The sequence below is a fragment of the Capricornis sumatraensis genome, chromosome 8 (assembly GCF_032405125.1).
Source record: "Capricornis sumatraensis isolate serow.1 chromosome 8, serow.2, whole genome shotgun sequence".
NCBI lineage: Eukaryota > Metazoa > Chordata > Mammalia > Artiodactyla > Bovidae > Capricornis > Capricornis sumatraensis.
In genome coordinates this window covers 82,467,949-82,481,633 of record NC_091076.1, presented here as the reverse complement: position 1 = coordinate 82,481,633, position 13,685 = coordinate 82,467,949, and the positions used below count along the sequence as shown (strand labels likewise).

The window sequence follows — 13,685 nt, the reverse complement described above, 5'->3', positions numbered from 1 at the left end:
CTGAGTGGACTTGAGGGGATGTGTGTGTGGTGGGGGGCCCGGGGGGGGGGGCGGCCAGACCTAGCACTGTGGTCTGGAGTCTGCGTCCTTGGACGTGTCAGAAAGTGGCCACGGAAGCTGCCACGTGGCAGTCTGTCTCCTGAGAGCTCCCAGAGGTGGCCAGGCAGCCAGGGAAACCGGAGTTTCAGAACAAGATGACAAACGCACCCAGACAGCGATCGAAGGCTGCATACCCGTAACAACAAAAATCTCAAGTTGTGCTTTTCTTTAAATACAATGGGTAGAAAGGAAACTCAAAGGAGGGGAAAAAAATGGAAGCACCATCCATTTCGAGGACAAGAAAATATTAGAAAACACTTTGGAATGTTAACAGATTACGTGACTCTCTAAAAGAGTGTGGCTAGGCAGCTTAGTGAATTAATTGCTTATGAATTAAAAATAAATTATTATAAAATAGATTTCTGTACATTTTACATACATATAATCTCTCTCAATATTTCCTACGCCCAAGAGGGTGCCATCAGTCCCAGCCGAAGTCGTGGCCCGTCATCTGGTAGAACTTGCGGTTGAAGGGCCGGTAGAAATCCCGCAGCTGCCGCAGCACCTGCGCGTCGATCTCGGGGTGGGGTCTGCCCTTGGTCTTGCCCAGGCAGTGGGGGCGGCCGCTGCCCTCCGCCTTCTTGAGACAGGGGAAGCCCTTGGTCTGGTTGAAGTAGAAGTGCTTGTCCGAGATGATGCGCTTGAGGCCCAGGAAGTCCTGCACGCGGCCCAGCTCGCCGGCCGGGTCGCGCACCAGGCGCTCGCCGCTCACGAAGAGCATCTGGCGGGCGGGGAAGTGGCGCAGCCAGCGCTCCAGGTGCTCGGCGTACAGGCCGATCTGGATGGCGCTCCACGAACGGTCCACCAGGCCCGCCGAGCGGTTCCGGAAGGCCAGGCTCTCGAAGCTGGGGATGTCGGGCCGCTTGGAGAGCGTCTGCGTGTAGTCCGACACGGCCCGCGTCACCGGGTCCCGGACCACCACCAGGAGCTTGGTGTCCTTGGACATGGCCGAGATGCGCGCGGGCGCCTCGCGCGTCACGAAGTAGCTGGGGGTCTTCTCCATAGTGATCTGGCCCTCCAGGGTCCTCGGCATCAGGTCCCTGCGCGGAGCAAACAGACCAGGGCGGGTCAGAGGTCACAGCTCTTTGGCCACACGTCTCAATAGCAATATTTTTTTTTTCTCTATTCTTGCCTTTTTTCTTTTAATTGGAGGTTAACTGCTTTACAATACGTTAATTTCTGCTGTACAACACCCGTGAATCAGCCATATGTATCCATATATTCCCTCCCTCTGAGACTCCTTCCCACTCTTCCCACCATCCCACCCCTCTAGGTCATTACAGAGCACCGAGTGGCAATGTCAGCACTTTTAATCCCGGCTCCATCTAATTTCAGTTTGTAGAAACATTAAAAAAAAATGCAAGTTGAGTTTCAGAGCTAAGAGATATAGGTACGTCCCATCTGAAGGTTGGAGGCCAGCTGCTCTCCACCTAAGATGGGAAGGCACTTTAATTTAGGGTAGGAGTAAGATTCGACCTTCTCTGAGATCTCCCCAGTGTCACCTCTCCCTTATTTTGGGGGGTATCCAGCTTTTAGATGGCCCAGAATATCTGACTTCAGAACACAAGAGACCTCTGGCCTCTGGATACGTGCCTTTCAAAATAATATCACCTGGAGCCCCCAGAGATTTTGGTGTCCACGCGTCCTCACTTTCCTGCCTTGCTCTGCTTATCACGCTGGGACAAAAGCCCGGTAGACACAAGAAGGAAAATGTCCCCTGAGCCAGTCAGGGTGTACTAGCATCGCCACAGTGACCACTGACCAAACGCCTTCACTGTGAAAGACATCCCTGAAGGCCTCGAGGCACATAGCTGCCAAAAAATTGGGAGGAGTCAGTTGAAGTATAAACTGATGCGAAGAGAGAATTTGCTGAGACACAACTCTAGATGCCTCCAAAACTACTTCAGATTCCATTTTATAGCTAGCTGGTGGAAATCTGTTTTTTATAGATCCCTGGTGTATGATGCAGGGAGCTCAAACTCAGTGCTCTGTGACAACCTAGAGGGGTGGGATGGGGTGGGAGGTGGGAGGGAGGTTCAAGAGGGAAGGGCCGTGTGAATGCCTATAGCTGATTCATGTTGATACATGGCAGAAACCAACACAATATTGTAAAGCAATTATCCTCCAAATAAAAATAAATAATTTAAAAAGAGACAGGGACTTCCCTAGTGGTCCAGTGGCTAAGACTCACTCCTCGCTGCCAATGCAGGGGTCCTGGGCTTGATCCCTGGTCAGGAAATGAAGGGTCCACATGCCACAACTAAGACCCGGTACAGCCAAAATAAATAAGTTAATAAATAAATATTTTTTAAGGGAGAGAGAGACTTGTATGATATTTATTTATTGCCACATGATTTAAATGTAACCACACAGGCAGAACTTGAGCAAACTTCAAGAGATAGTGGAGGACAGGAAAGTCTGGCAGGCTGCAGTCTATGGGGTCACAAAGGGTCAGACGTGACTGAGCAACTAACACTCCGGATATTCTAAACGCCCAGCTTCAAGCCGTCCCTAAACTACTGAGACCAAAACTGCTTTACAGAGATGTTTATAGAAATGATGATATAAACTCTATCACACGAGCAAGAAAGGGCAACAGACTCCTCCTTCACAGCAAATTAGAAGAAGCAGGCCTCTCCCTGATGGGGGGTGGCCACACAACCCTGCAACCAGCCCCAGCTTAAGCTAAAGCTGGATTAACCCACTTTGCCCATTTACCACTTAGATGAAGGCAGCCCTGTCATCAGGCTAATTCGATGGAGGATTAAAGAGGGCCCGGCTCTCAACTTATTCTGCATTTCCCTCAAAAGCAGGTCGAGTCTGATTAAGTCCGAATTTTTTCCCTGTGTTCAGCCACCTATATCTAAACCGAGTCTACAAGAAAGGGTTCAATAGTCAAAATCCAAGTGCTATCCCTATGACTGAAGAAAACCCCACCCGCCACGTTCTCCAGGGCCATGCACATGGGGCAGGTTTGGGGTCTGTCTGCAGAGGGTCTGAGTGACCAAGCACAGGCACTGAAGTCCAGCCCCTGGTCTGACTCTCAGCACCCCGTGAACTGAGGTGTATGCCCCTCACCTGTCCATGTCTCCATTTTCTCAACTGGTCCGTGAGATAAAGGATGATGTCCACCACCCAGGGTTTCTCCTTGGGACTGAGCCTGGGAGCTAATCGGTGCCAAAGAAAGGTTGTCAGTTCCCTGCTGTTGACAGCGTCAGGGAAAGGGTGCAAGGAGGCAAGGCTTGCACGCAGGGACTGGTCACTCCCTTGGTTCACCTGCAGAGGAGCCATGGGGATGCCCCTGGGACAAGCAAAGCTTCAGGAAGAGTGGACGTGGCTCTCTGCCCACCTGGGCTCCAGAACCACCTCTGAGCCTTTCCTGCACGCATCCCCTCGACATCCCTAAACAAGGGCCTGGTGATCACAGAGCAAAATGGCCAAGTGAGAGCGCCCATACCAGGATGAACAGAAAAGGAACAGGAAATGCTCACCATCTTACAGTCCAAAGGCACAGCCTACTCAGCCATAATGCATCCCTGGATCGGGGTCAGATTCTTGGGTGACCCCCTGCCACGCTGCAGTATAGGCTCCAAGGACCCCGTCTCCCTGGGGCAGTCCAGAGGTTGCACACAGATGTCAACAAGCACTCAGGGTCTTAAGACTTTCTCTGTTTATCAATAACAGCTGGGGAACTGCTGACACCAAGTCTCAGTCCCTGTTCACTGCAGGCTCCACAGCCACCTTCCCCTGGGCATGCGTGGTGTGGACACAGAGCAGCTAATGGGTGAATATGCTACTGGATTCTCCATCATTTCAGCAGGTGTTCCCTGAGTCCTCTCCATGGGTTTCCAGGTGCATTTCTGTGGCAGGGGGAGGGGAGTAGAATAAGCCACAAGAAATATGTCTCTTTGGGTTAAGGATTATTTTAGGCTGATTATTTTTAAGAAACAATGGACATTGAAAAGCTCTGAAAACCAGTGAATGCTAACTTTTAGTAAGAGACATTTATATTTATAAGGGAAATGCTGGGAAAGATTGAAAGCAGGAGGAGAAGAGGGTAACAGAGGATAAGATGGTTGCATGGCATCATAGACTCAGTGGACATGAGTCTGAGCAAATTCCGAGAGACAGTGAAGGACAGGGAAGCCTGGCGTGCTGCAGTCCACGGGGTCACAGAGTCAGACACGACTGAGCAACTGAATAACAAGAGTGTTTTCCTGTCTGTACCAGGAGGAGAAGACTGGCTATATCTCTAGAATCTCGTATCCATGGAGTTAAGTCTGCCCAACAGCTGTGCCCTTATCTACTGGACTTTTCCCCGCCACCTCCCAGAACTGGCCTCCCCCTTCTAAAAACCTTTTGTCTCCAGCTGGAGATGGCATTTACGATGGAGGCTTGGGCTGTTTCCAAGACTTGCTCAGGTTTCCTGGGCATCTCCCTTGTACACAGGAGGGACACATGTTATTAAACTTGTTTGTTTTTCTTCTGTTGACTATCTTTTATTACAGGGAACTGGGTTGGGGTGGGGGTGTCTCAGCTAAGAACCTGGAAGGGAGGAGGGAAAATTATTTTTCCTCCTCTCCCCTGGTCCCAAGGCCTGGGCTCAGACAGAGTGGGGCACCTCCCCAACATGGCCCAAGAAGTGTGCTGTTGACCCTTCTGGGCAGTTAGAGGCAAGACCCTGTTTTTGCCTCTGTCAGCTCTTCTGTCACCCTCCACCCCCTCTGCCTCCCAGGACCCCTGGTCCTGGAGTGAAGCCCTTTTCCATTCACTTCCTGGGCCCAGCTTCCTACCACTCCCATCCTTCACTGGCCAGGCTCTTCTGTCCGGACACTCAGAACCTCTCTGGGCACAGCAGTGGCTCCGAGAAGAAAAGATGGAGATATGGCCAAGGGTGACCCCCCTTACGTGGGCCCTGCAGCTCACCCCAGTGACCCCGCCAGTGGTGGCTCCAGCCACAGGCGGGCCTCGCAAGCCAGCAGGTGGATTGCAGTTAAATTGAGCAGCTCATTAGGAAAGCCAGTTTCTCAGATAGCCACAGCTAATAATCTAGGCGGCGCTTTGGGGCTCTCAGAGAAACTTTCACATACTGCGCCTCACCTAATCCCTCGCGCACAAGCCTTCGAGGGGGCACTGCCAGCCCCAACCTACTGAGGAGGGAGCTGGGGCTGACAGGGAGGGTCACCCGCTGCCAGTAGGCAGAGAGTCGGGCCCTCTGATACCCCCATCACCACACCTCTTCCACCCAGCCGTCTGAGTTTTTCCTACTATGATGAAATGTACAAAGAGCTACACACCTGTCCTTTCTTTAAAGAGATATCTGTATTTCTTCTTCTCATTTGGAGATTAGCATCTTAATAATAGGTATTCCAGGGCTAGAATCACATGACTACGATCATAATTGTTCAAAGATGAGTCAGATTTCGAAACAAAAGATGTCTTAGGCTCACACACGCTTGCTATTAACTGGATAGGATGAGGCTGGGGGTTCAGGACAGGATGGAACAGTAGTTCCTCCTGCCAGAGGCCGCGCCCCCGCCCCCCGCCCCATCCTCCCCTCTCCACCTCGTGGGCAGGAAGGGACACTCTTCCACACCTGGCACACATTCCCTAGGCTGCTTATGAAGCCAGTGGACCTGGAGGTCTCTCTGGGGCAAGTCTCAGGAAGATGCATGCTCCTACCCACCCATCCTCAGGACAAGAAGAAGAGATGCTAAGCAGAGGTTTCAGGTGATACCCACGACATTCAGGCCTGGGGATGACCAGTCTGGGAGCATCAGGGCCCTCAAAGACCTGGACCACGGAGCAGGAACCTGGGAAACTGGAGGATTTGCAGCAGGTATTTCAGGCTTTCAACATGTTTCAGGAAACTCAAAAGAAAGCAATGGGCCCCTCTGCGGTGGCGGGATTCAGCCTTGATGCCGAGGGTGCTGGATGCCTGGGCCCCACCCTAGACCCATAGAATCAGGCCTCTGTGGGTGGGGCCCTGACAGGGGAATCTCTCTGATGATGCCAACCTGCAGCCAGGCTGGAAGTTGTCACCCTGGGGCATCCATGAGCCTGGCAGCTGCCCTGGACTTCAGCCCCTTATTCTGCCCCTGTGCACCTATGTGGGGGGGGCATGGTGCTGGGTGGTGATGGAGGCCTCCCATGGTGGAAAAAAATCAAGAAAACAATATTTTTAACAGAACAAAAGCTGTTCAGCTAATCCAAGGCAGGATTTGAACCAAATTCCTGGAGTGAAGTCTAGAGAACTCGGGGTCATATCCTCCCCGCCAAAGCAGACCAGGCCCCAAAGGGAAGGTGCTGCCCCACCTGCCCATGCGTGAGACACAGGTTCAATCCCAAGGTCAGGAAGATCCCCTGGACAAAGGAGGCTGGCAGGATACAGTCCATGGGGGTCACAAAGAGTCAGACACGACTGAGCAACTAAACCACAACAAAGACATGCATGTGTGCAGATGCATAGAGATGCCCCCCCCCCCCACACACACACACACTACACCGAGCTAATCATCAAACACAAATCAGGCTCTCACTGAAACAAAATGAGGCACACTGAAAGAACTAGAAGAAACCCGAGTGATGAGAGACTAAGGCGCATCTAACTCTTCCATCATCTGAAGTTAGATAATATCAACATAAACAGAGGAAAGGAAAAAACAAACAGGTGAAGAATAGTACAAGCCTCGAATCATCCGATTTATGCTTTTGCCAAATTCATGGCTTAAAATGAAACTAAGGTCTCTTCATTTTTGAAAAGCTCATGAAACTAAGATGAATTGAGGTCAAAACGACCACTGGGCCATTTCCTCTTTCACAGGCTTGTGGCAGGTGAACCAGGAGGATGTCTAGAGTCAGGTTTGAGGATGTAGAATCTCAGCCCCAGGTCTGGGCGCTTACCTGCACCTGTGCCTTCGCCAGACTCAGGAGTAGCTGAGAGCCGACCTGTGGACTCAGCCTCCTGAGGGGCATGGCAGTCACGGGCTTTGGAGAAGCCCAGTGTTTACAATGAACAGCCCACATCTTGACGGGGCTCTTATGCGTTACCTCGGAAAGCAGACTCTTAAAAACAAACCTTCAAGCCAACAGGCGGAGGAAATTTGAATGAACCAGACAAGTTCTAAAAGCCTTGTAATTCTGACGTTCTTCAGCAGCCAATGTTGCCCTAATTTTCTTTTTCTGCTTCTTTTCTTTCTTTGGATGGCATGTCGGCTCCCAGAGTCCAGCAAGTGAACTTATTGTTGGAACTGGCAAGTTACGCAAGAAAAAAGAGGAAGATTATTGAGATGGGTGTAACCCACCGCACTACAGCCAAACAGATGCTGAGACACTGACACAAAACAGATGATGGAAGTGAATGAACTTGAACTTCAGAGAGCAGACAAAGCTGCAAGCCACAATGGGGTGGGGTGGGCCCAGCTCCCTCTGGGACTGACGAAAACTAGAAAGAGGGGAGGATGATCTCTTTGTTTGGTTCCAGAAACACCATATATATATATATATATATACACACACACACACTAGTGTAGATAAAATAGATAAACAAGTACCTGCTGGATAGCACAGAGAATGCTACTCAATATTCTACAATGATCTATATGAGAAAAGAATCTGAAGAAAGATACAGTTAAATAGATAGAGACAGGTATATGTATAACTAAATTCCTTTGCTGCACACCTGAAACATAAATTAGTTGTAAATCAGCTATACTCCAATTAAAATTAATAAATAAAAGAAATAGTCTCATGTTTCCTGACCTCCAATAAAGATCTTTTTTCTTCCTTTTTAGAACCTACTTTTTAACCTACAGACACAAATCATCATTCTGTCCAGTTCTATGCCTTTGGACAAATGCACAGAATTGTCTAACAGCCAGCACCACAGTCACGATCCAGCTCAGTTCCATCACACCTCACTCTTTCTCTTGCACTGCTCCTTTCCATCAAAATCGAAAATCGAACTCTGTGCACAAGGCAAATCCCTTTACAAATGGCCCTAGGCTGCCCAAATCCTTGTGTTGATACCACCGGGACGGAAATATTGATTGAGAAGAGAAAATGGTCAATAGACTTAGACATTTTGACATCACAAATCTATTTACTGTTGCTCTAAGAGAAGAAGAAGCTACAAGTTGTTTCCAGGTCGCTGTCTGTCTTCCAGTTCTGGCTCCTAACTAGCTTGTCCCCATCCCCCACCCCACCCCCACATCCCTGCGTCCTTGGCTTCCTGGTCTGTAAATCAGTACCACGGAGGAGGTCAAATTCTGATAAACTGCCCTGAGGTCAAACTCAGGGTGGTGAGGACAGGCCAGGAAGCAATGATGCCACATCATCTTTAGCTGTTCCCAAAGCCCACATCCTGGTGGCTCAAATGGCAAAGAATCCGCCTGCATTGTGGGGGACGTGGGTTCGATCCCTGAATTCGGAAGATCCCTGGGAGAAGGAAATGGCTACCCACTCCAGTATTCTTGCCTCGAGAATTCATGGACAGAGGAACCTGGCAAGCTACAGTCCATAGGGTCACTGAAGAGTCAGAAATGACTGAGTGACTAACACTTTCACTTTCAAAGCCCACATCCAGCCTCTGAGAGCTCAAAAGCCCACAGTGCAGCCAGGAGAAACCTTTACAAACAGAATAATCAGCATCTCTAGGAAGGTTACATCTCTCCTCCCTGCAAACAGATAGTAAATAGTCAAACCTCCTCTCACAGTCCCAAATCGATGTGGGAAGTAGGGATATCCCCGCCTTAGAAGGGTTAAACAAATGAAGTGCCATTTTAAAAACATAGCTGTTAAGTTGCAAGTATCAGCTGCAAAACTCAAAAGCCCTGGGATCCCAGGGATGCAGAGAGTAGGACGCTGAACAGAGCACAGAGGGGTGAAAACACCCTGAACGATACCATCGTGATGGACACATGGCAACATGTCACACAGTCAAGTCCACAGAACACAGCTCACTAAGGGTGGAGCCTGCCGTGAACTGTGGACTTGGTGTGATGACGCCTGATGTGTCAGTATGAGCTCGTCGTGACCAGCGGACTGCTCTGACGGGGGGTGTCGATGGTAGGGGAGGCTGTGCTTGAGGGGGAGCAGGAAGCACATGGGAACCCCAGTTTGAATGCCCATGCTTGGTTTCCAGAACTCTGCCCTTTCTGCTTGATTTTGCAATGTACCTAAAACTGCTTAAAAAAAGAAGAAAAAGAAGAAGAAGGTTGAGATCCTGTCTGTCCTCCTCCTGTCTGTGGCAGTGGCTTCCTCCTTGGGAAGGACGGGGTCACGCACCCTCGTGTCCTCAGCCTGGGCCACCAGCGCTGGTGCGCCATGCTCACGCGAGTCTTTTCCGTACCCTCGCCTTCCCCTGCGACTCCGGGCCGAGGGCTCCTCCTGGGATGCTGGGGTCACGGCACCTTTGCATTCTCTATGCTGCCTCCTTCCTCCCCAGCCACTCAGGAAGGACGAAAACCCTTTCCTCCTGGGGTCTGTCCCTGACATCTTGACCTGTGAACACAGGTAGAACATCTTAACCTGTAAGCAGCATAAGGGACTAAATCTCCAACTTCCTGCCTTGCAAATATATGACAAAAGATAAACTCAGAAAACAAACAAAAAATAACAAGCCTTCATTTATGAAAGGATGCCCTTGGGTTCTTGGGATCTGACTGCTCGGCTGCCCAGGCCCCTCCCTTTGCCTTTCCTCCTGGGCTCAGAGGCCCACTGCTCTGCCTGTTCTGCAGAAGGGAGTTAGGCTGAGGTTAGCTGAGTGCCTCAACTTCCCATCACTGAGGCCAGGGAAGCACTCAAGTGGCCAACTTGAAAAGGGCAGAAAGGGCTGCTGGGGGTGTGGGGGGGAAGGGATGCTGCCTGGAGGAAAAGTGCAAAGCTGCTGACAATCCAGGAGGTGACAGATGCTGACAGGTTGTGGGGTGGGGGGAGGCAGGGGGACGTGTCCCCAGGCTTCAGCGGGCACTGGGTGCTCTGGAGTTAAATCATTTTCAAAAGAAAAACCGGGGAGAGGGGCTTCCTTGTTTGTCCAGTGATTAGGAATCCATCTGCCAGTGTAGGGGACGTGGGTTCAATCCCTGGTCTGGAAACTAGGACCCCCTGTGCAACGGAGCAGCTGAGCCTGTGAGCCACAACTACTGAAGCCCATGTGCCCTGCAGAGCCCGTGCTCCACAAGAGAAGCCACCGCAGTGAGAAGCCCCCGCACCGCAACTAGAGCGCAGCCCCTGCTCGCCACACCTAGAGAAAGTCCACGCAGCAACAAAGACCCAGCAGAACCAAAGGTAAGCAAAAAAATAAAGATTTTCAAAAATGAAAAACCAGGGGGAAGAAGAAGAGCAGTCTCCAGGGTCATTGCCATCCTAATCAGAGCGGTTACTGCTGTGACAAGTGTGGGCAACTGGGGTCCTCTTTCCCGAAGGCCTGTCTACCAGCCCTGAACCTCCATCCCGGGTGAGTACCCCAAACTGTCCCCAGGGCAGCATCCTTCTCCCTTGTGTGTTTGTAAGTTACAGTGGACTTCAGGTGGACGGGGGACAAAGACAAAAGTCTAGGCTTGTGGCTTCTGTTCGCTTCCAGAAGATGAGAGCTGCAGAAATGAGAAGGGAACTCTGCCTGCAACCTCGACTGTGGACGAGGAGACATGGTTGCTCCTGAGACTTGTAACTCGAGCTGTAAGTGGTAACCCTGGGAAGTTTCATCTTTAAAGCAGTTTTCTTCCCTGGGGAGGAGGAAGGAGGCAGGAGGGCTGGGAGGAAGGTGGGGATCAGCTCAGCCCCTTCTTATCTGGAACCCTCTTCCTTTGTAGGAAGTCTCTGAGCCCAAGGATTCGAGAGCTCCCTTTCAAAGGGCCACACATCTCCATAAATAATTATCTCCGTTTGGGCGAGATGTTTGCATATCAAAGAACTCCTTTGGGAGTGTTTAAAATAATTTAAAATGAAATTATAAACAGTCTGTTGTTTTCCTAGTTTCTCTGGTCCCTGGAGCAGTTGGGCTCCCGGAAGTGATGTCGTTATTTATTATAAAGTTTACTGGGTCTTTTTACTTACTTTTTTTTAAAAAAGGTAATGGGTAGGAAAGAAGAGACATAACAAAGGATGGACTCCCCCAGACCCCCTCCTCTGCCAGCCCTCGCCCCTTTCGCCCCTCCCACCCCTCAACCCCCACCGCAAGGATTTGGCCTCCATTGTATGAGAATTTCAATACTGCTCAGAAAATGAAAAGCCTTTGAGTGCCATAAGGGGGTGGTGCTCAAAAGAGCATCTCGCAGCTCTGGGTCAACCCAAGATTCCTTTCATTTTGGCAGAATCCTCCACTATAGACCCTGCTTCACAAAGGCCTGAGTTCCTGTTCCTGGAAGGGACGGAGGGAGTTGGGGGACAGAGGGAGGGTTTCAATTAAAAGCTAATAGCCTTTTGTGTCTGGGCGCTCTGGGGCACTGCTCGTGTTTATTAGGCCTCACTGTGTGCGGGCACAAACCATGTGAAATCAGAGTAATCTGTGCCCCCCGTTTCCTGGAAAAAAAAAAATTGTTTTTGATCAATAGAAAGAGAGGAAAAAAAAGTTTTCTGGGAAGCACAGTCTTTAGAAAGTAAAATCAGCCTGTCCGTGGGCAGGGGGGTGGGGGCAGAGCTCAGGACCCAGAGGGAGAAGAGACCTCGGCAGCACAGCCAGCTGTGGGAAGGCTGTCCCTCCCTGGACAGATTCTTCTCTGTGTAGACCCGACCCGCCCTCACCTCTGATCCGTGTGGGCTTCCCCTCTGGAATCCGCTTCTTCTCCCCAGGGTGCTGGGAGCCCAGCTCTGCCTGGGTGACTCCCCAGAAACAAAGGGCCAGCCCTCAGGTGGCTGGTATGTTTCAGAGGCTCCTGAAATCCTCTCCCAGCTCAGGCTTCACCCCAAGAAAGGCTCCCCCCATCCCACCCCACCCCTGTGCTCTTGGCAACCAGGTACAAATGTTAGTAAACAGACCCTCACTCAAGACTGAACCACTTAGCACCGCCAGTCAACACAGAGTGCATGGAAATCACTTCCCCACCCAGGGAAGCGCCACCCCCCTGCCCCCCCGACCGCCCGCACCCTGGATAAGGGGAGGGGGCTTCCCAACATAGTGAAGTCTACAGGGTGCTGGACGCCTGAAGCCCCGGCTCTGGTTCCTGCGCAGCAGCTGACAAGACCTGACACTCAAAGCTTCGGGCTCAGTGTAGAAAAACTAATGGGTGACTTACTTAACTCAGAAAGACAACCTCTAGGTCCATCCATGATGCTGCAAATGGCATGATTTCATTCTTTCTGACAGCTGCGTGGTATTGCATCGTAAAAAGACGTGATACAAACGAACTTATTTCCAAAACAGAAACAGACTCACAGACTTAGAGAACAAACTTATAGTGGCCAGGAGGAAAGACAGGGAGAACCGGTAGTTGGGGAGTTTGGGATGGACATGTACATGCTGCTACATTTAAAATGGATAATCAGCAACGACCTACTGTGTAGCACAGGGAACTCTGCTCAGTGTTACCTGGAAGCCTGGATGGGAGGGGAGTCTGGGGGAGAATGGGTACATGTATATGTATGGCTGAGTCTCTGCTGTCTGAAACTACCTCAACATTATTGACTGGCTATATTCCAATACAAAATAAAAAGTTTAGCCATTAAAAAATGTTGATTTTGACACTAATAAAAAAAGTTAATGGGAATTTTCCTGGCGGTCCAGTGATTAGGAGTCCATCTTCCAGTGCAGGGAGCGTAGGTTTGATCCCTGGTCAAGGAGCCAAGATCCCACATGCATTGTGGCCAAAAACCTCAAACATAAAACAGAAGCACTGCTGTAAAAAAAAAAAAAAAAGTCAAGACTTAAAATGGTCTACATCTAAAAATCTTTTAAAAAGTGAATGGACTGGTTTAAAAGGGTTGTTGGCTCTACAATTCTGTAAGGGGACCCTTACAATCTCCATCTCTCCCACCACACCCTCATGCCACCTCCTTCCCCAGCCAGTTGTAGGTTGGCACAAGTCGGTACAGGAGAATCTATACAAATATTTAATGACTGAATAGGTACAAAGGGTACTTTAGGCACCTTGAGGATACAGGTCAACCCCAAGAATGTAATTCAGATGGAGGTTACTGCCAAGGGCTCCCCCAAACTAGGCAACCTGGTGCCTGAGAAAACAGAAAGGAAAGTAGAACTCAAGGTCAGGCTGTGGGTCCTCAGGCAACTTGTCTAACATCTCTGAGCTGTCTCTCCTCATTTGTAAAATGGAGATACTTAAAAAAAAAAAAACCAAGAATGAGACTCAGTCGTAGTTCATACGTGAACAAGCTCCTAACACAGCGAAACCCTACCTAAGGGTAACGTGGGATGACCCCCACACATGTCCCCACTTTATCTCCTTTGACTTATGGCTCTAGGTACTAGGGAGATTTCTAGGGAAATACCGCTAAGGAAAAAGAAATTCCACAGCGGTTCTCACATTCAAAGTCTCTTGTAAAACAAGTATTTGAAAGAGTCTCCATTTCCTGAAATTCTCACTTGTGCCAGGAAGGATCCCGTGTGTGGACCTTGTTTCTTAGTCCCCTGG

The 13,685-nt window shown here is 50.1% G+C and overlaps 1 protein-coding gene across 1 annotated transcript in view; it reads right to left on the bottom strand.

The window, feature by feature from the left end:
* Positions 1 to 520: 520 nt before the first annotated feature.
* Positions 521 to 13,685, bottom strand: part of LOC138084007 (heparan sulfate glucosamine 3-O-sulfotransferase 3B1) — a 39,723-nt gene continuing 26,558 nt past the window's right edge. The window contains exon 2 of the mRNA XM_068978069.1: positions 521 to 1,139. Within this exon, the coding sequence (XP_068834170.1) occupies positions 521 to 1,139 (619 nt within the window). The remainder of the gene's footprint in view (positions 1,140 to 13,685) is intronic.